At 40.5% G+C, this 20,086-nt stretch overlaps 1 protein-coding gene across 1 annotated transcript; it reads right to left on the bottom strand.

Annotated features, from left to right (window-relative positions):
- Positions 1-185: 185 nt before the first annotated feature.
- Positions 186-15,507, bottom strand: LOC103517335 (sodium channel protein Nach-like). Its single transcript, XM_026829466.1, has 9 exons — positions 15,362-15,507; positions 13,320-13,523; positions 7,810-7,981; positions 6,496-6,641; positions 4,092-4,098; positions 3,552-3,587; positions 1,528-1,624; positions 860-1,117; positions 186-470 (listed from the first exon to the last, which is right to left on the bottom strand). Exons 1-9 carry the CDS (start codon positions 15,505-15,507, stop codon positions 316-318), a joined length of 1,221 nt encoding a protein of 406 aa, XP_026685267.1. The 3' UTR covers positions 186-315.
- Positions 15,508-20,086: the final 4,579 nt, after the last annotated feature.

Raw genomic sequence — 20,086 nt, 5'->3', positions numbered from 1 at the left:
TGTTTGTTTGTGTGAGTGTGTGCGTTTGTTCGAACTTTATGCCTGGCCAAACCGCTCATCCGATTGCTATGAAACTTTGTCAACTTATTGCTTGCACTCCCGTGAAGGTTATAGGCTATTTACCGGTTCATTTTTGTTAAGCTACGTCGAGCAGGACCACTAAATGGATGAGTGACAAGAACGGCCATGCCTTAGGGATTTACTAGCAGAAATCCTGAGCGAAGCGACGGATTTCGGCTAGTAAAAAATAATAATAATAAGAATGGTAATAATAAATAATAATACTTTATAAACTTTTTCAACTAAACCACAATCCTAATATCGTACAGTGTTGGAATCATAGTCCCCACCCTTCTTCTTGTAAGCTCTATATCCTAGGATGATAGCTATCTTGAGAAACCAATAGATAAACTCGACAACACTGAGCAGACTGAAACCTAGGAACAAGTTGGCAACACCGCCTATGAATACTGTGGACAGAGAAACAAATTGCATTCTAATTAAATTAATTATTAATTGAGGATTTATTTCGTTATTTTCAAGTCGTTGTTGTTTTCAAATGTCAAGGACTTTGACCACTAGCAGGAGTCCCGGGTTCGATTCCCGGCGGATATTTTTTTCGGCTCTGTGCTTGGAGTTCGGGGTGCACTCAGCCTCGTGAGGTCAATTGAGTAGCTACTTTAATCGAGTAGCGACCAGTGGCGACATTACCAGTGTAAAAAGATTATTGAAATATGGAAATTGATTGCAAAGGAGGCACTTCGTAATATTGTGACATCCACAAAAGTTGTGGAAAAGCTCTGCTTTACCACAGAGAATTTGAGATTTGATTTTGAGGGATAGTTCGGAGTCCACTCACCCAGTAAATCAGACGAAGTGAAGGTAATATCTCTGAGGTATCGCCTAGCGCCCAGGTTCCCATAGAATATATCCAGATGTCCCGAATACAGCCATGTCTTGTTCCTAGCATCGGGTACGTAGGATATCTCCAGGTCATACTCGGTGTTGTAGCACGTAGGTGCACATCGGGAACAGTTGAGAGAATGTTTGATGTTGAGGGAATCGAACCCGGGAGTACCGTCTGGGGGGCGAAGCAGTCGCAGGTGTCCTGAAGAAGGAAGAGGTCACGGTTGGTCCAGTGGTAACGCGCTTGCTTGCCATGCAGAACGTCCCGGGTTCGAATCTGAACCCGGGAGTACCGTCTGGGGGGCGAAGCAGTCGCAGGTGTCCTGAAGAAGGAAGAGGTCACGGTTGGTCCAGTGGTAACGCGCTTCCTTGCATGCAGAAGGTCCCGGGTTCGAATCCCACCATTGACAAAAATTTGTACTCGTTTCGATTGCAAATATTTCAACGGGTTACTTTCTGGTGTTCTCGTGTTGACCCAGCACCTAAATGGGAAGTATTGTGTCTCTTCTCGCCCATCTGATGAGAGGCATACTACGGGATGGGAATGTTGACCCAGCACCTAAATGGGAAGTAGTGTGTCTCTTCTCGCCCATCTGATGAGAGGCATACTACGGGATGGGCAAGAGAAGACAGCAATGGATAGCTTCTTGCCATGAGTTGAAGGTAGCCACACCCCATCTCCAGCATCGGGATACTCATAGGATGTGTGTACCATTATCTGAGGAAACAGCATCAGGGATATATTAATTAATCAGTAATCTGATCAGAATACGTTATTTAGTAATCAGACCAGAATACGTTAATCAATAATAATCAGATTAGACATTAGAAGATTGTTCACCATAGAATATTTGTCAACCTTTGATAAAATGCCCCAACAGTCTCCTTGTTCCTAATGAATAGTATGTCGTTAGAAACAAGCTGGTGGAAATGCCAAAATCACATTTCATTCCATTCCTTATTAATAATTCAATTCCCTCTGTCTCTCGCGAGTTGTACTCACTTACCTTGGCTCCATTCAGATCTCGCTGTTCTATTCCCTCTGTCTCTCGCGAGTTGTACTCACTTACCTTGGCTCCATTCAGATCTCGCTGTTCAATTCCCTCTGTCTCTCGCGAGTTGTACTCACTTACCTTGGCTCCATTCAGATCTCGCTGTTCAATTCCCTCTGTCTCTCGCGAGTTGTACTCACTTACCTTGGCTCCATTCAGATCTCGCTGTTCAATTCCCTCTGTCTCTCGCGAGTTGTACTCACTTACCTTGGCTCCATTCAGATCTCGCTGTTCAATTCCCTCTGTCTCTCGCGAGTTGTACTCACTTACCTTGGCTCCATTCAGATCTCGCTGTTCAATTCCCTCTGTCTCTCGCGAGTTGTACTCACTTACCTTGGCTCCATTCAGATCTCGCTGTTCAATTCCCTCTGTCTCTCGCGAGTTGTACTCACTTACCTTGGCTCCATTCAGATCTCGCTGTTCAATTCCCTCTGTCTCTCGCGAGTTGTACTCACTTACCTTGGCTCCATTCAGATCTCGCTGTTCAATTCCCTCTGTCTCTCGCGAGTTGTACTCACTTACCTTGGCTCCATTCAGATCTCGCTGTTCAATTCCCTCTGTCTCTCGCGAGTTGTACTCACTTACCTTGGCTCCATTCAGATCTCGCTGTTCAATTCCCTCTGTCTCTCGCGAGTTGTACTCACTTACCTTGGCTCCATTCAGATCTCGCTGTTCAATTCCCTCTGTCTCTCGCGAGTTGTACTCACTTACCTTGGCTCCATTCAGATCTCGCTGTTCAATTCCCTCTGTCTCTCGCGAGTTGTACTCACTTACCTTGGCTCCATTCAGATCTCGCTGTTCAATTCCCTCTGTCTCTCGCGAGTTGTACTCACTTACCTTGGCTCCATTCAGATCTCGCTGTTCAATTCCCTCTGTCTCTCGCGAGTTGTACTCACTTACCTTGGCTCCATTCAGATCTCGCTGTTCAATTCCCTCTGTCTCTCGCGAGTTGTACTCACTTACCTTGGCTCCATTCAGATCTCGCTGTTCAATTCCCTCTGTCTCTCGCGAGTTGTACTCACTTACCTTGGCTCCATTCAGATCTCGCTGTTCAATTCCCTCTGTCTCTCGCGAGTTGTACTCACTTACCTTGGCTCCATTCAGATCTCGCTGTTCAATTCCCTCTGTCTCTCGCGAGTTGTACTCACTTACCTTGGCTCCATTCAGATCTCGCTGTTCAATTCCCTCTGTCTCTCGCGAGTTGTACTCACTTACCTTGGCTCCATTCAGATCTCGCTGTTCAATTCCCTCTGTCTCTCGCGAGTTGTACTCACTTACCTTGGCTCCATTCAGATCTCGCTGTTCAATTCCCTCTGTCTCTCGCGAGTTGTACTCACTTACCTTGGCTCCATTCAGATCTCGCTGTTCAATTCCCTCTGTCTCTCGCGAGTTGTACTCACTTACCTTGGCTCCATTCAGATCTCGCTGTTCAATTCCCTCTGTCTCTCGCGAGTTGTACTCACTTACCTTGGCTCCATTCAGATCTCGCTGTTCAATTCCCTCTGTCTCTCGCGAGTTGTACTCACTTACCTTGGCTCCATTCAGATCTCGCTGTTCAATTCCCTCTGTCTCTCGCGAGTTGTACTCACTTACCTTGGCTCCATTCAGATCTCGCTGTTCAATTCCCTCTGTCTCTCGCGAGTTGTACTCACTTACCTTGGCTCCATTCAGATCTCGCTGTTCAATTCCCTCTGTCTCTCGCGGAATCAAGGGAGAACGGGCTCTAGTCTTGATTTTAAATCATTACATGAAAGTAAAATCAAAAAATCAAATCAAGAATAATAATAAACTGAACAAACTGAATGATAATAAATTAGGTAGGTAGGTACATAGGTACTGATTTTCTCTAATCACGATCGAATAAACAACGGGCTAAAAAATTCCCGGAGGGACGGGCCCAGCTTGTTAATGTTTCCTATGGTTTAGTACAGGCGCTAGCACGCCAAAAGAGGAGAAACGACCTTTAGAAGAGGGGGAAATCGCTAAAGGAAAATACGCCTTCAGTATCCAAAACTGAAACATCAAACTTTCCCTTCAAGATACCTCGGCTGTGATTGAACCCACGTCCTCCTGTTTACCAGGCGAGCGCCTTGACCACTAAACCAAGGAGCTCAAGTAGTGGAGCGAGGGTACCCTATACCTCATGTGTTATAAAAGCGTATCCTTAAAAAGATGTAAACAAACTGCCATATTGTGCTCATAAGAGTGGCGCAAATTTCAAATGTTGAGAACCATCGGGTTTATTAGTGCATGATTGTGAACTTTTTTCTCACAAGAGCTCATTTTATCAATAATGATGAAATAATCTCATCAATAATGATGAAATAGGTTCTTCGTTCTGTTACTTTTCTGGTTTTGGTTTTCAAAATTTGAAATTCGCGCCACTCTTATAAACACCTCTTATGTTGTGCTTTTTTCATTTTTTGAAGGATACACATCGGGATCGTTACTTCCCCTCCCCCACCTTATACCTCCATGCACTAAACCACCGAGGCAAGGTAGTCAATCTAGTCAGTGAAAAGGGGGGAAGGTTGAGAACCATCGGGTTTATTAGTGCATGATTATGAACTTTTTTCTCACAAGAGCTTATTTTATCAATAATGATGAAATAAGTTCTTCGTTCTGTTACTTTTCTGGTTTTGTTTTTCAAAATTTGAAATTGCGCCACTCTTATGAACACCTCTTATGTTGTGTTTGTTTCATTTTTTGAAGGATAGACATCGGGATCGTTACTTCCCCTCCCCTACCTTATACCTCCATGCACTAAACCACCGAGGCAAAGTAGTCAGTCTAGTCAGTGAAAAGGGGAAGGAAATATCCCGAATTATCTGCACTCAAGTATAGGTACTTAATACCCGGGTTTAATCTCGGATTAAACTTAATACTTAATCCTGAGATATTTAAACCCCGGTGGTAAACGTCGATCTTACGGTTTAAATAAGTTGAAGAAGATAAGCAAGGACTCAGGGCGCAATGTGGAAAGTCTAATCCTATTTGGAGTTTTAACATCTCTAATCATTACATGAAAGTAAAATCAAAAAATCAAATCAAGAATGATAATAAACTGAATATTAAACAAATTAGGTAGGTACATAGGTACCGATTTTCTTTAATCACGATCGAATAAACTACGGGCTAAAAAATTCCCGGAGGGACGGGCCCAGCTTGGTTCCTATGACTCAGGGCGCAATGTGGAAAGTCTAATCCTAATTTGAGTTTTAACATCTCCCCCAATGATTATGTAAAGAGTGGTAGTTTTAACATCTCCACCAATGATCATGTAAAGAGTGGTAGTTTTAACATCTCCACCAATGATCATGTAAAGAGTGGTAGTTTTAACATCTCCACCAATGATCATGAAAAGAGTGGTAGTTTTAACATCTCCACCAATGATCATGTAAAGAGTGGTAGGTAGTTTTAACATCTCCACCAATGATCATGTAAAGAGTGGTATCCCTTCAAGGCGTCGCCCCTGGAAATGCACTGTCTATATTTGAGATCTCTCAGCTTCATTTTTGCCTCAAATAAAAGATAAAATCCGAAATTTTAATTAACTAATTTGTTTTTCCAAAGCTCTCTCTCCCTCTCCCTTCTCTCTCTTATCAAATAAATCTCTGTGTTATTCTATCTCGTTCCTGGCTATGGGTGGGTTTTGCAGGTTTGCAGCTCTGTAGGTGATGACTACAAAAATATAGCTGTAGAGCTATTGGGACAGAATAAAAAGGTCGAAATAACCTGCCTACTGCCTATAGGACTTATCTATTTGAAAATTTATATTTGAAACCCCAGACATGAAAGTACATTTTGTTCCTACTTTCTGTCTGTCCTTTGAAAAAAGGCTTTACCTGCCCCTGCGTCTTTTCCAATATTGTTGTAGAATTAATTTCATCAACAATAAAACATTCCGGGGTTGAAACTCATTGAAATTCTGTCGGCTTGATTATTGTTCTGAACGAGGTACCTTTCTGTCGATTTCCATCGAAATATCTACTTGTTATACTTGTTTTGCCTGTATAATACTTCATTTCCTGAATAGCTAGTTAGATAATTACACCGAAGTAACCACCATCACAAAAGTTTGTTTCCATGGTATTTTCTTGGACATAAAGTTTATCTGCAGATTCTATTCTATCAAACTTTAAACTTGACACCTTCGACATAAATGCTTTTAGAGAAAACTTTGGTTTACCCCATTTATTTAATTAAACAAACATGCTTTCCGATTCGGCGTTTCCTTAACTTGCTGAACCTAAAGTTAGACTAGTGTAAGAGTTTAGGCTTGGCGTTTTCTAGAATTTCTATCCAAGCCAAGTCAGATATTGATAGAAAGTGGTCTCTTGGTTTTTGATGGAAAATTTGAAGAAACCATTTTAATTATTTATAGCTCGCCAACCTTGTTAGCTTCGTTGGTAGCGCGTCTGCCTTGTTAGGCCTCGGGTTCGATTCCCGCCTGGGGCGATTAAAAAAAATATTTATAGTTCATAGGCCCGAAGGGTATATCAGCAAATTAAAGTACTTGGATTTGGTATTCACTTACCAATGCTTCCCCTCCTCAGAAGTGAGTGAGTTGAAGGAATAGCAATATCCTTCCTCGGTTTTCTGGAGCGAGAATATTTCGCAGCAACTGATGTTTTTCCCGTGCCAGGAGCATAGGCCGAATACTTCCTCACATTTTGGTAGAACCTGGGAGTTTTGAACAACATACTGGGATGTTATTAACCACGTTGAATGCTCCAGTTTTCCACGCATCACTGAAGTTAAGCAACGTTGCTCGTGGTTAGTACCTGGATGGTGACCATCCGGGGAATCGCGTGCTGGAATGAGAGAAATTTAGATATTCATATGTTGAAAGTTATTTCCCATATGTAATATTATGTACCTTAATAAAGTGATTACGCAATAATATCTAATAATAATAAAAAAAAATAGTTACCCTCGCTCCCTAGGTCCAAGTCGTTTGACCGAATCACTAGTCATTGTGATAGAAGAGAAGACAGCAATGGATAGCTTCTTGCCATGAGTTGAAGGTAGCCACACCCCATCTCCAGCATCGGGATACTCATAGGATGTGTGGACCATTATCTGAGGAAACAGCATCAGGGATATATTAATCAGTAATCTGATCAGAATACGTTAATCAGTAATAATCAGATTAGACATTAGAAGATTAGATATTAGGGCACAGCATGTCGCCGAATGGTGGGTAAAACCCGCGTCACGTCACGAGAAGACCTAAGCTGTTAAAAGTGACGTACCTACCCGAGGCGTATTTTCTTTCGGGAAACTTTCGGAAACGGAACTGATTCTTGCTATTCCGATGGCGGGCACACCATCTTGGACTTCCTGTAGTTTAATATACAGGGTAACAGGCGCTATTTCAGATTCCAAAAGGGAACCGGTTTCATTCCCGACAGTTTCGAGAAAGGAAAATACATATTTAATAATAAGGAAAATAAATACACTTCTACTAGTTCAGTGGATTCTAGAACTCACTATAGAAAACGGACCTCACGGGGCCCAAAATGTTCAATCAGGCCGACAATTTAATGACCTAATAGCCAAATACCTATTTCTCCCTTATGCCCACCATTCACTCTCAGATCGTCTGACATACCAAGGTTATGGGAAATTAGACAGACAAACTAAAGGAAAAATCGACGAGGTAAAACTTAGACCTCGTTTATTCAACTATCTATTCCACTCACATGTAGCATAAAAAATCCGCCCCGGGCGGGAATCGAACCCGCGGCCTAGCGCTTACAAGGCAGACGCACTACCAACTAAGCTAACTAGGCTGGCTGAACTCTATTCTTTCATTCAACTAATAAAATTATACCATAATACCACTCACATGTAGCATAAAGTCCGATATGTTAACTTGACTCAATAGTGGCAGAACCTGCATGCTGGCATTAATATGAGGTGCCATTCTATGGTAGGACGGTTTCTGCATTAGGGATAGGGCACTCATAATATGGACTAGGGCAGGTTGTATAGCGGGATCACTGGAGATGTTGATATACCTGTAACAGGACATAGGGTGGACAATGGTACAGAAATTTGTAAAAGAACTAGTGTAGAAATAGGTACTTTTTTTAATGCAATTTCTTTGTGTTATTATGTCACAACTTTGGTGCTCACTACAGCATTGTGGGATTTTCCCAATCTTATATATTATAAGAACGAGATCCATTCACTCATTCACATTTCACATTTCACACACTGATCGCTCTATCTCTAGAACCACAACACCTAGAAAGCTGAAATTTGGTAGGAATATTCCTTTTATGGTCTAGGTGTGCAATAAGAAAGGATTTTGCGAAAATCTAAACCGATCCTGAGATATGATCAATTTTTGATCGCTAAAATCACCATAAATACACAGAGTGCAGCTGCAGAGACTGCGGGAGAGAAAACTTTTCCTCACTCGCCTAATATTTGAGTTTCGTTTATGTTTTTAGTCACACACTGATCGCTCTATCTCTATAACCACAACACCTAGAAAGCTGAAATTTGGTAGGAATATTCCTTTTATGGTCTAGGTGTGCAATAAGAAAGGATTTTGCGAAAATCTAAACCGATCCTGAGATATGATCAATTTTTGATCGCTAAAATCACCATAAGAAATACACAGGGTGCAGAGACTGCGGGAGAGAAAACTTTTCCTCGCTCGCCTAATATTTGAGTTTCGTTTATGTTTTTAGTTTGATAACTATACAGCTAACAGGGAGCGCGCAGCGCGACCGTCAAGTTCGGCCATGCCTTTTCTACAAGTTTGGCCATGCCTCGGGATGAACTAGCGGTATTCCGGAGCGAAGCGACGGAATTCAGCTAGTATCTCAATATATTATTATTATTATTATTATTATTATTATTATTATTATTATTATTATTATATACAACATCAGCCCCGGGTGGGAATCGAACCTGCAACCCGGCGCTCTTCACTTACTAGCTGGCGTAAAGTAGTACATGTGACAATGACACTTCTTGACAATATGCTGTAGACGACACTCAACGAAACAAGAAGTCTGTGTGTAGACGTGGTAGATAGACAGGTTCTTCTCATCAGGGAATACACAGCTGCGAAGATAAAGGGAATTACAAATCAGACCTGGCTACCTATGTAGGTGAATAAAGTCATACATACTCGTATTTGTACCTAAATATCTGAAGAGACAGCTTTGCCTCTCAGGAAAAAAAAACCATGTAAAAAGAAACCTTGTAAAAAAATCTGGTGCGAACATCACACGACTTTCCTTATCCTTTTGAATGATGCTTATTTGGGTGTTCTTCTATTGTAACCTTTACAATATATCTAACCGTTTAGTCAGTATAGCTGAAAACCGCCAAAAAGCGGCCAAAATGCCACTAACTGCAGCACCTATCCTAACCAAAAGTTTTGTCTTGCATTCCTGTCACATTTGTGGATTACATATCAAATTTCAAGTCCATATTTCGCAGCAACTGATGTTTTTCCCGTGCCAGGAGCATAGGCCGAATACTTCCTCACATTTTGGTAGAACCTGGGAGTTTTGAACGACATACTGGGATGTATTAACCACGTTGAATGCACCAGTTTCCCACGGATCACTGAAGTTAAGCAACGTTGCTCGTGGTTAGTACCTGGATGGTGACCATCGGGGGAATCGCGTGCTGCTGGGTTCCTCGCTCCACTCAGGCTGGCGCCGAATGGTGGGTAAAACCCCCGCGTCACGTCACGAGAAGACCTAAGCTGTTAAAAGTGACGTACCTACCCGAGGTGTATTTTCTTTCGGGAAACTTTCGGAAACGGAACTGATTCTTGCTATTCCGGTGGCGGGCATACCATCTTGGACTTGGACTTAAACCACAGGAATAATACAGGGTAACAGGCGCTATTTCAGATTCCAAAAGGGAACCGGTTTTATTCCCGACAGTTTCGAGAAAGGAATATAAATACGCTTCTACTAGTTCAGTGGACTGTAGAACTCACTCGGGGAAGGGGCCTCACGGGGCCCCCCTCCAAAAGCTCCAATTAGGCCAACAAAGAGGGGACCCGCGGCCATTAGGGAAAAATTGACGGGTTAAAACTCAGAACTCTATTCTTCTTCTATTCCCTCTGTCTCTCGCGAGTTGTACTTACTTACCTTGGCTCCATTCAGATCTCGCTGTTCAATTCCCTCTGTCTCTCGCGAGTTGTACTTACTTACCTTGGCTCCATTCAGATCTCGCTGTTCAATTCCCTCTGTCTCTCGCGAGTTGTACTTACTTACCTTGGCTCCATTCAGATCTCGCTGTTCAATTCCCTCGGTTTCTCGCGAGTTGTACTCACTTACCTTGGCTCCATTCAGATCTCGCTGTTCAATTCCCTCTGTCTCTCGCGAGTTGTACTTACTTACCTTGGCTCCATTCAGATCTCGCTGTTCTATTCCCTCTGTTTCTCGCGAGTTGTACTCACTTACCTTGGCTCCATTCAGATCTCGCTGTTCAATTCCCTCTGTCTCTCGCGAGTTGTACTTACTTACCTTGGCTCCATTCAGATCTCGCTGTTCAATTCCCTCTGTCTCTCGCGAGTTGTACTTACTTACCTTGGCTCCATTCAGATCTCGCTGTTCAATTCCCTCTGTCTCTCGCGAGTTGTACTTACTTACCTTGGCTCCATTCAGATCTCGCTGTTCAATTCCCTCTGTCTCTCGCGAGTTGTACTTACTTACCTTGGCTCCATTCAGATCTCGCTGTTCAATTCCCTCTGTCTCTCGCGAGTTGTACTATAGATTTATACAATAAAAATCTCCTAAGCTAAGCCTAACTTCTGCGGAGATATTTCTCTCTTTGTTCTACTTAACTAACTTTGAAGACAGGATAATAGAAAGCCAGCCGTTCCAAGAACGAACCTTGTTTGTTTAGGATGAAATCTGTCCTGGGCGGAAACCGAATCCGTTTACTAGCGCTTACAAGCCAGACGAGCTACCCTCCAAGCTCCAAGTTAACTGGTCTGGCCGGGATAGTATACAGAGGTAGTCCCAATATTAGACTTCAGCAGTTAGGTATAACATATCTAGCTAGCTAAGTATAACACCTGTTTCACTAACACCTGTTTATTGGACCATGTGAATTATCTGTGGTGAAGTTCATCTTGTGGGCATCACAGTGTTAAGCAACGTCTAGGGTGGATAGAAAGGGGACTACCTTCGTTCTCTAGAACCTCGGACAGGGGGCTGAAAAGACGTATAATTGAAAGGGTTTATTCAAGAGAGCCCAAAGGAAGACACTTTTTTTAAAAAAAATTAGGTTACAATAAACAGCATCTCCTAGGCTGATTTCAATCTCTGAGGAGATGGTTATTCTTCCTCTTCATTGGTTACTTATATCTAACATAGATAGGTAGGTACTTATAACACTTTGAAGACAGGATAATAGAAAGCCAGCCGTTCCAAGAACGAACCTTGTTTGTTTAGGATAAAATCTGTCCTGGGCTGAAACCGAATCCGTTTATTAGCGCTTACAAGGCAGACGAGCTAGCGAGCTACCCTCCAAGCTCCAAGTTAACTAGTCTGGCCGGGATAGTATACAGAGGAAGTCCCAATATTTCACCAGTTATAACATATCTAGCTAGCTAAGTATAACACCTGTTTAACTAACACCTGTTTATTGGACCATGTGAATTATCTGTGGTGAAGTTCTTCTTGTGGGCATCACAGTGTTAAGCAACGTCTAGGGTGGATAGAAAGGGGACGGGGGGGTTTTCATGACGTCTTCCTCGTCTGAAGATTATAACTAATTAAAATTACTTCAGACTTTCAGGTAAACATTTGTATTGTCAGCTCTCAATGAGTCAGTGTCGACTCTTAGGAGGGGATTAGGGGGGTCGATGATGCCCCCAGATCTACCGGGCCAAACTGAGAGTCGTTCGTTCAGTTCAGTTGAATTTTCATTTCAGAATTTCCCTTCTTCTGAAGCTTGTTCTCCTCTTTTTAGCCCGTCTTTCCTTTTTTATTACGATAGTAATAAAGGTCCACTAGAAGGACTTCGAAAGTTCGATAATGCCCAAAATTTAATGTAAATATTTTGTTCCTAGGTTGAACCTTTATCCTACATTGTAAACTGGGAATAAAGGGAGAACGGGCTCTAGTCTTGATTTTAAATCATTACATGAAAGTAAAATCAAAAAATCAAATCAAGAATGATAATAAACTGAATATTTCCTATATATCAAATTAAAGGTCTTTTTACCAGGAACACGAAAATGGTGGTGCAAATTTTGTCCAGAGAACCATAAAGCCAAAAATCCAGCTTGATTCCTGGTTTTTGGGGGATTTTTTCACATTTTCTCACACAAATGAGCTCTGATCTCGAAATTTCTCGCGACGACCTATGAACTCAAAGCGAGAAAGTTTTAGATATTAGGTAGGTACATAGGTATTCTTTAACCACGATCGAATAAACTACGGCCTAAAAAATTCCCGGAGGGACGGACCCAGCTTGTTACTTCTTTCATCTATTGGAATTATCAATATTGTAGCACTTTTTTCTATTTGATCTATTAACCGATTTTTTTTGGAAATACGATTCTGTTAGCTTCTACAGTTCTGTTAGCTTAAAATCTTTTTCTTTTAATCATCAATACAAGACATGACTTACCAACTAAGGTATCCCGGAAAGTCCTGAATGCTCCTTTAAGATCCATCTGAAATCAGCAGAAATTGGAATAAATTTTATTAATAAAATCAGAACACAATAAACTAAAAATTTAAATAATAATATATCTAAATAAATTAATTTAGGTATGGAATGAATCTAAATTATTTATTGATCTAGTTAGGCAAGGGATCTATCATTATGAGTAAAATGAAATGTTTAGATTTACCTAGATCACATAAAAAATCAATAGAACAATGAGACCATGTCGGTATTACACACAAAAGACATGGGAAACCAACAAATTTTTGATTAAAAATTTCTTGACCCCGCCGGGAATCGAACCCGGGTCTCCCGCGTGCAAGGCGAGTGCAGTGACCACTACGCCACGGGAGCTGACTTACTTGTTATACATAATATGTAGACGTGTTGAATTTTTCTTGTTAATTTATTGAAAAAGTTTAGAAAAAAGTTACAAGTCACCGGCTAATGTAGTGGATATGTACCAGTTTTCAACGGATCACTGAAGTTAAGCAACCTTGGTAGTGACCGTTTGGACAATCGCGTGCTGCTACTTTTTCCCGGCCCCACTCAGGCTTGATGAGGTCAATGTCAGGTATTAGGTTTAGTTTGTCGCCGAAAGAGGTGACGTTAAATCTCTTAAAAAATTACATAGTGCTTAGTGCCTTGGGCAAATTGTCTGGTACATTTTTCACTGGTAAATTCAGGCGTCAGACTTACCGGGAGAAATACTCCAGTGCGGCTGATTTCTTGACCTTATTTGCCGGACATATGGTAACTGATGGGAATGGAAACAGGTAGAGAGGGACATGAGTATCCTTGACTGCCAGGACAGTGGGAATGGCTGTGTATCTCTGCCAGAGACGATAGTTGAGGATACAGGCGAACAGAATACACACAACCAGGACCAGGAGCCAGAATATCCTGCGAGCATCAGCAGAGAAGGGAATAGAGTAGTGGTTCAGAACTCGCTTGGGAAAAGCGACCTGCGGGAGAACCAGGAGCCAGAATATCCTGCGAGCATCAGCAGAGAAGGGAATAGAGTAGTGGTTCAGAACTCGCTTGGGAAAAGCGACCTGCGGGAACCTTAAAAGGACATGACGAGCCCAAAATCTAACTGCATCTACATAAATATGTAAGAAATGTAGAAAATAGTGTTCAAATTTCATGGAAATCGGACAAATTGTTCAGGAGTTATTAGCGAAACAGAGAAGGTTTCATAAGAAGGACTTTGAAAGTTCGATAATGCCCAAAATTTAATGTAAATATTTTGTTCCTAGGTTGAACCTTTATCCTACATTGTAGAAAATAGTGTTCAAATTTCATGGAAATCGGACAAATTGTTCAGGAGTTATTAGCGAAACAGAGAAGGTTTCATAAGAAGGACTTCGAAAGTTCGATAATGCCCAAAATTTAATGTAAATATTTTGTTCCTAGGTTGAACCTTTATCCTACATTGTAAAAAAACCTGTTGCTCGTTGAAAGTTTGATTACCTCTCCAGGAATGGCGCTTTCTGATTGGACATATATCTGACTCCATGCACGGAACTATGCTGTGTATAATCCTGAATCAGGTCGAATGTCGACTTCTCGATTTCAATCTTCTGAATTGACTTACGAATCTGTTTGATTCGACGCATTATAAATTATGACTATTCGAACCAAATTAGGTTCCACTCCGGAAGGTTGAGTAACAACTGATATCTAAGTTATACTAAGCGATTTTTCGAAATCCCCAAGTATTGAAATCTAGACAGTACCTGCGTTTCACTCTAAGAAGTTCGACAGACGACTGATATGGAAATTATCACAGGCAATAACTTTACTCGAAATCCTCAAACGTTGAAATTTAGAATTAGATTGGGTCCAATCAAGTGTCACCACTCACCAGTATTAATTTCAAATGCCATGTTGCCATGTTTACTCTCGGCTCATTAGTCAGAATAAGGAAAACGGTCTGAATACCATTTCACGGCGTCAAATGGGGAAAATAAGGCTTCGTTTCATGTCATTGCAGACTTCTAACATAAATAGGCGGGGCAAACTATCAATGGAACGTTTTCCAAAGGCCAAATAAGACTCTAAGCAAATACAATTTCCCGTTTTCCAATTAATAAGCAGGGTCCGTCCCTCCGGGAATTTTTTAGCCCGTAGTGATTAGAGAAAATCAGTACCTATGTACCTACCTAATTTGTTTAATATTCAGTTTATTATTATTCTTGATTTGATTTTTTGATTTTACTTTCATGTAATGATTTAAAATCAAGACTAGAGCCCGTTCTCCCTTTATTCCCAATATAATGTTCAAGTCACCCATCCATTTATTGACCATGCTCGGCGTAGCTTAACATAGGTAACGCTAAAACCGGTCTGAAATGATCGGCTGAAGTGTTATCTAAAACTTTCTCGCTTTGAGTCGTCGCGACAAATTTCGAGATCAGAGCTCATTTATGTAAGAAAATGTGAAAAAATCCTCCAAAAACCAGTTTTTTTGGTTTTTTGGCTTTATGGTTCTCTGGACAAAATTTGCACCACCATTTTCGTGTTCCTGGTAAAAAGACCTTTAATTTGATATATAGGTCGACCAGGTTTGGATAAGTCCTTCTATGGGGACAGACTGACAGACAGACTGACAGACAGACTGACAGACAGACCGACACCGAAGCGAATACAATAGTCCGTCCCTTATACCTTTTTATTACTATTGTAATAATAAAGGAAGGACGGACTAAAAACCTGTTGATCGTTGAAAGTTCGATTACCTCTCCAGGAATGGCGCTTTCTGATTGGACATATATCTGACTCCATGCACGGAACTATGCTGTGTATAATCCTGAATCAGGTCGAATGTCGACTTCTCGATTTCAATCTTCTGAATTGACTTACGAATCTGTTTGATTCGACGCATTATGAGTTATGACTATTCGAACCAAATCAAGTTCCACTCCGGAAGGTTGAGTAACAAAACTGATATCTAAGTTATACTAAGCGATTTTTCGAAATCCCCAAGTATTGAAATCTGCGATAACTTTACTCGAAATCCTCAAACATTGAAATTTAGAATTAGATTGGGTCCTATCAAGTGTCACCAGTCACCAGTATTAATTTCAAATGCCATGTTACCATGTGTACTCTCGGCCCTCGGCTCATTAGTCAGAATAAGGAAAACGGTCTGAATACAATTTCACGTCAAATGGGGAAAATCAGGCTTCGTTTCATGTCATTGCAGACTTCTAACATAAATAGGCGGGGGCAAACTATCAATGGAACGTTTTCCAAAGGCCAAATAAGACTCTAAGCAAATACAATTTCCCGTTTTCCAATTAATATCAGGTCGAATGTCGACTTCTCGATTTCAATCTTCTGAATTGACTTACGAATCTGTTTGATTCGACGCATTATGAGTTATGACTATTGGAACCAAATCAGGTTCCACTCCGGAAGGTTTGAGTAACAACTGATACCTATCTAAGTTATACTAAGGGACTTTTCGAAATCCCCAAGTATTGAAATCTAGACAGTACCAGTACCAGTACCTGCGTCTCACTCTAGAAGTTCGACAAACGACTGATATGGAAATTATCACATGCAATAACTTAACTCGAAATCCTCAAACGTTGAAATTTAAAATTAGATTGGGTCCAATCAAGTGTGTCACCAGTATTAATTTCAAATGCCATGTTGCCATATTTACTCTCGGCTCATTAGTCAGAATAAGGAAAACGGTCTGAATACCATTTCACGTCAAATGGGGAAAATAAGGCTTCGTTTCATGTCATTGCAGACTTCTAACATAATCAGGCGGGGCAAACTATCAATGGAACGTTTTCCAAAGGCCAAATAAGACTCTAAGCAAATACAATTTTCCGTTTTCCAATTAATAAAGCCCTGAACCCTGGTAAAAAGACCTTTAATTTGATATATAGGTCGACCAGGTTTGGATAAGTCCTTCTATGGGGACAGACAGACAGACCGACAGACAGACACCGAAGCGAATACAATAGTCCGTCCACTATACCTTTTATTATTAGTAATAATAAAGGAAGGACGGACTAATAAAGCCCTGAACATGGAGCCTTCGGAAAATGTTTTTGTACTCGAATGACTTTTAGGAAAAAACAAACTACTAGCGAAAGCATTTGAGTTAATGAGGCCTCTGCTCGGCTTGTAAGGAAAGTTTAAGCTGACATTTTGGATTAATGATGTCAAGATTGTCAAGCTTTTCAAGTCAAGAAGTCCTCCTATGTAAAGAGAGTGTAAGTACTGTTTGTATAGGTACCTACTGGCCTATAAGTAAGCTAGGTATAGTTTACACGTACAGCTAGGTATAGTCTCGTTTTTCGTTGGATAAGGGAGGTACGTACATATACGTACATAGGTAGGTATAATTAAACAAAATCAAACAAAATCTGCTCGGCTTGTAAGGAAAGTTTAAGCTGACATTTTGGATTAATGATGTCAAGATTGTCAAGCTTTTCAAGTCAAGAAGTCCTCCTGTGTTGAGGAGTCCTATGTAAAGAGAGTGTAAGTACTGTTTGTATATAGGTACCTACTGGCCTATAGGTAAGCTAGGTATAGTTTACACGTACAAGTATACGTATAGTTGTAGTTGTAGGTAGGTAGATGATGTCTACATGGGTATTGGATTGCAAACATCTACCTACTTATGTTATGTATTGGATCGCCATGAGTGAACTTTTAGAATCTGAACATATTACTATCTCGGAATAAAGCAGATTTCCATTGATCGCCAAGGACCATACATAATCTATGCATTGATAAATGGCCAACAATTCAGCTGTAAATATACTGCAAATATTGTTCATCTTATAAGATCGAACTTCGTTCTCACAGGAAAAGGCAAATCCTGTATAAGATGTTGATTTCGAACCGTCCGAAAAAGCAAATAGACATCTTCCTTGTTTCTTGGATTTAAATTCGTAAAATAAATTACGGGCTTCGTAGGGCAAAATCGATTTCTTGCTTTCGTCTGTTAACATTCTAACAACTGGTTGTTGAGATGACCATGGCGAAACTTTATCATTAATCTGTATGATGTTTTGTATAAGTTTGGATTCATTAATATGGACCAACCTCTCCATTCTGACTCTAATGGGCATCGGATATTTCTCGTTCAGAACTCTAAAACACTGATTAGTGTTACGTGTTACGATTAGGTGACATGGGTTATTCTTCTGTGACATCAGTTTTGTTACATAGTTACTGAGTAAAATCAATCTTCTTGTTTCTAGAGGAGGCTGTCCACTTTCAACATATAAACTCGGCACTGGTGATGTTCTGAATGCTCCTGTGATGATGCGAATACAGGAGTGATAGACTGTGTTCAAAGGCTTCAAATCATTAGGTTTAGCAGATCCATATATTACTGATCCGTATTCCATTATGGGTCTGATAAAGGCGTTGAATAATTTCATCAGGCAAGATCTGCCCACTCCCCAATTTTTATTATTTATTACTTTTAACACATTCATTGCTTTAAGGCATTTATTCCTTGTAATTTGAACATGTTTTCTAAAGTTCCATTTTGAATCTAGGTTTAAACCAAGCCATTTAAGTTCCGTATGAAATACAACTTGATTGTTGCCAAAATAAAGTACTGGAATATCTGCTATAGCTCGTTTAGAAAATACGATGCCTTGAGTTTTTTCGAAAGAAAATTTCAGCCCGTTTGTTTTTGACCATTTCGATATATTGTCGAGAGTACGTTGAAGTAGATGTTGAATTACGGACAGATTTCCGTGTCTTACGTAGATTATTTTGTCGTCCACGAACATCCCATGGTTAACTTGTTTTGGAATATATTTGTTAATGTCACTGACGGCGATGTCGAAGATGTTACCAGATAAGGAAGAACCTTGTCTAATAGAATTTTCCAGTCTATGTATGCTCGAAAATGTGCTGTCAACTTTGACTGTTATTTGGGGTCCTTCCATGAAGTTGGAAATGTATTTGAAAAGCGGTCCTCCAACTCCTGCGCTTGCTAGTTTGGTTAAAACACTGACTTTATTTATACGTTCAAAAGCCATAGCTATATCCAATGCGACGGCTACTACATACTCTTTGTTCTGGAAAGCGGACAGCACTTCTTGCTCTAACAACATCAAGTTATCCATCGTTGTTCTGTGCTGACGATTGCCACTCTGAAATGGATCGTTTAATGTCTCGTTATTATTCACCACCCAATTTAGACGCTTGTTGATCATCCGCTCCATAATTTTATTCATACAACTGAGTAAAGAAATCGGTCTGTAATTTTTGGCGTTTAATTTATCTCTATTCGGTTTTAATACGGGTACCACAACAGCCGTTTTCCAGCAGTTCGGAAACTTTCCAGTCGACCAAATTATGTTAAAAACTTCCAAAAGTTTTTCGAGTGCATCATAAGGCAGTTTTATTATCATCTGATATGAGACTTTGTCGATACCGACTGCAGAAGATCTACAACCCTTAAAGGTAGATGTGAGTTCCGTCATATTAAATGGGAGGTTATACACACATTGCTCGGTATTTTCCGGGGGCGAAATCTTCAAGGCCATGTCTGACTTCAATTTTTTAAAATCTGAATCATAGAGGCAATCAGATGCATTTTCTTCGTAATTTTTCGCCAAAATTTCAACAATTTCCGAGACTCGGGTAGTTAATGCACCATCAATGCTTTTGAGTGCGCAGATTGGACTGAATATTTTTTTCTTCCCTTTAAATTTTGCAACTTGCTTCCACATATCAGACTGAGTGATGGGATCTTTGATTGAATCAACGAAGCATTCCCAAGAAAACTTTTTATTTTGTTTGATCAAATATTTCGCTCTTGCCTTTTTCCTCTTGTAGTCAATAAAATTTTCTAATGATCTATTTCTCTTGTAGGTTTTCATGGCATTTTTCCGATCATTGAGAGCAGACTTTATTTCGTCATTCCACCAGGCTACCATCCGTTTCATTTTAGATAAGTTTAATGTAGGAATAGATAATTTGGCAGCGTTCAGAATGTCTGAATTTATAACTGAGAGCATATCATTGACATCATCTGAAACATTAAGACATTCGTGAAACTTAATAGATGATCGAAACTTTTCCCAGTCAGCCTTTTTGTATAACCAAACATGTTTGGCGGGATAAGAAGGATAATCATGATTTGAAAATCTAATAAAGACTGGAACATGATCAGAAGAGCAAGCATCATCATGAACGCTGAATAGCACATCACTCACTATTGAGCTAGAAATAATTGATAGGTCAAGTGTCGATAGAGATCCGTACGAGGAATTGATATGAGTAGGTTGATCATCATTCAACAGGAACATGCACTCGTTTTTCTCCAAGAACTCTTGCACTTCTAATCCATTTGAGTTGCATCTGGGTGCACCCCATAGAGGACTGTGTGCATTAAAATCCCCGCATAATATACAGGGCATTGGGACCTGGGAAATAACATCGGAAAGGTGCTTTTCTTCTAATTTAAATGAAGG

This window comes from Diaphorina citri, unplaced genomic scaffold (genome assembly GCF_000475195.1).
Source record: "Diaphorina citri unplaced genomic scaffold, Diaci psyllid genome assembly version 1.1 scaffold1814, whole genome shotgun sequence".
NCBI lineage: Eukaryota > Metazoa > Arthropoda > Insecta > Hemiptera > Psyllidae > Diaphorina > Diaphorina citri.
The sequence above is the reverse complement of the archived record's forward strand: the minus strand, read 5'-3'. Positions and strand labels throughout refer to the sequence as shown.

What these genes read in the sequence shown, in the direction of transcription:
- LOC103517335 (XM_026829466.1), bottom strand. Translation starts at nt 15,507, where the DNA reads ATGCGTCGAATCAAACAGATTCGTAAGTCAATTCAGAAGATTGAAATC. An exon ending in GCACTGGAGTATTTCTCCCG is followed by an intron (nt 7,982 to 13,319) that starts GTAAGTCTGACG and finishes GTCCTGTTACAG; the next exon opens with GTATATCAACATCTCCAGTG. An exon ending in CACTTCGTCTGATTTACTGG is followed by an intron (nt 471 to 859) that starts GTGAGTGGACTC and finishes CTCTGTCCACAG; the next exon opens with TATTCATAGGCGGTGTTGCC.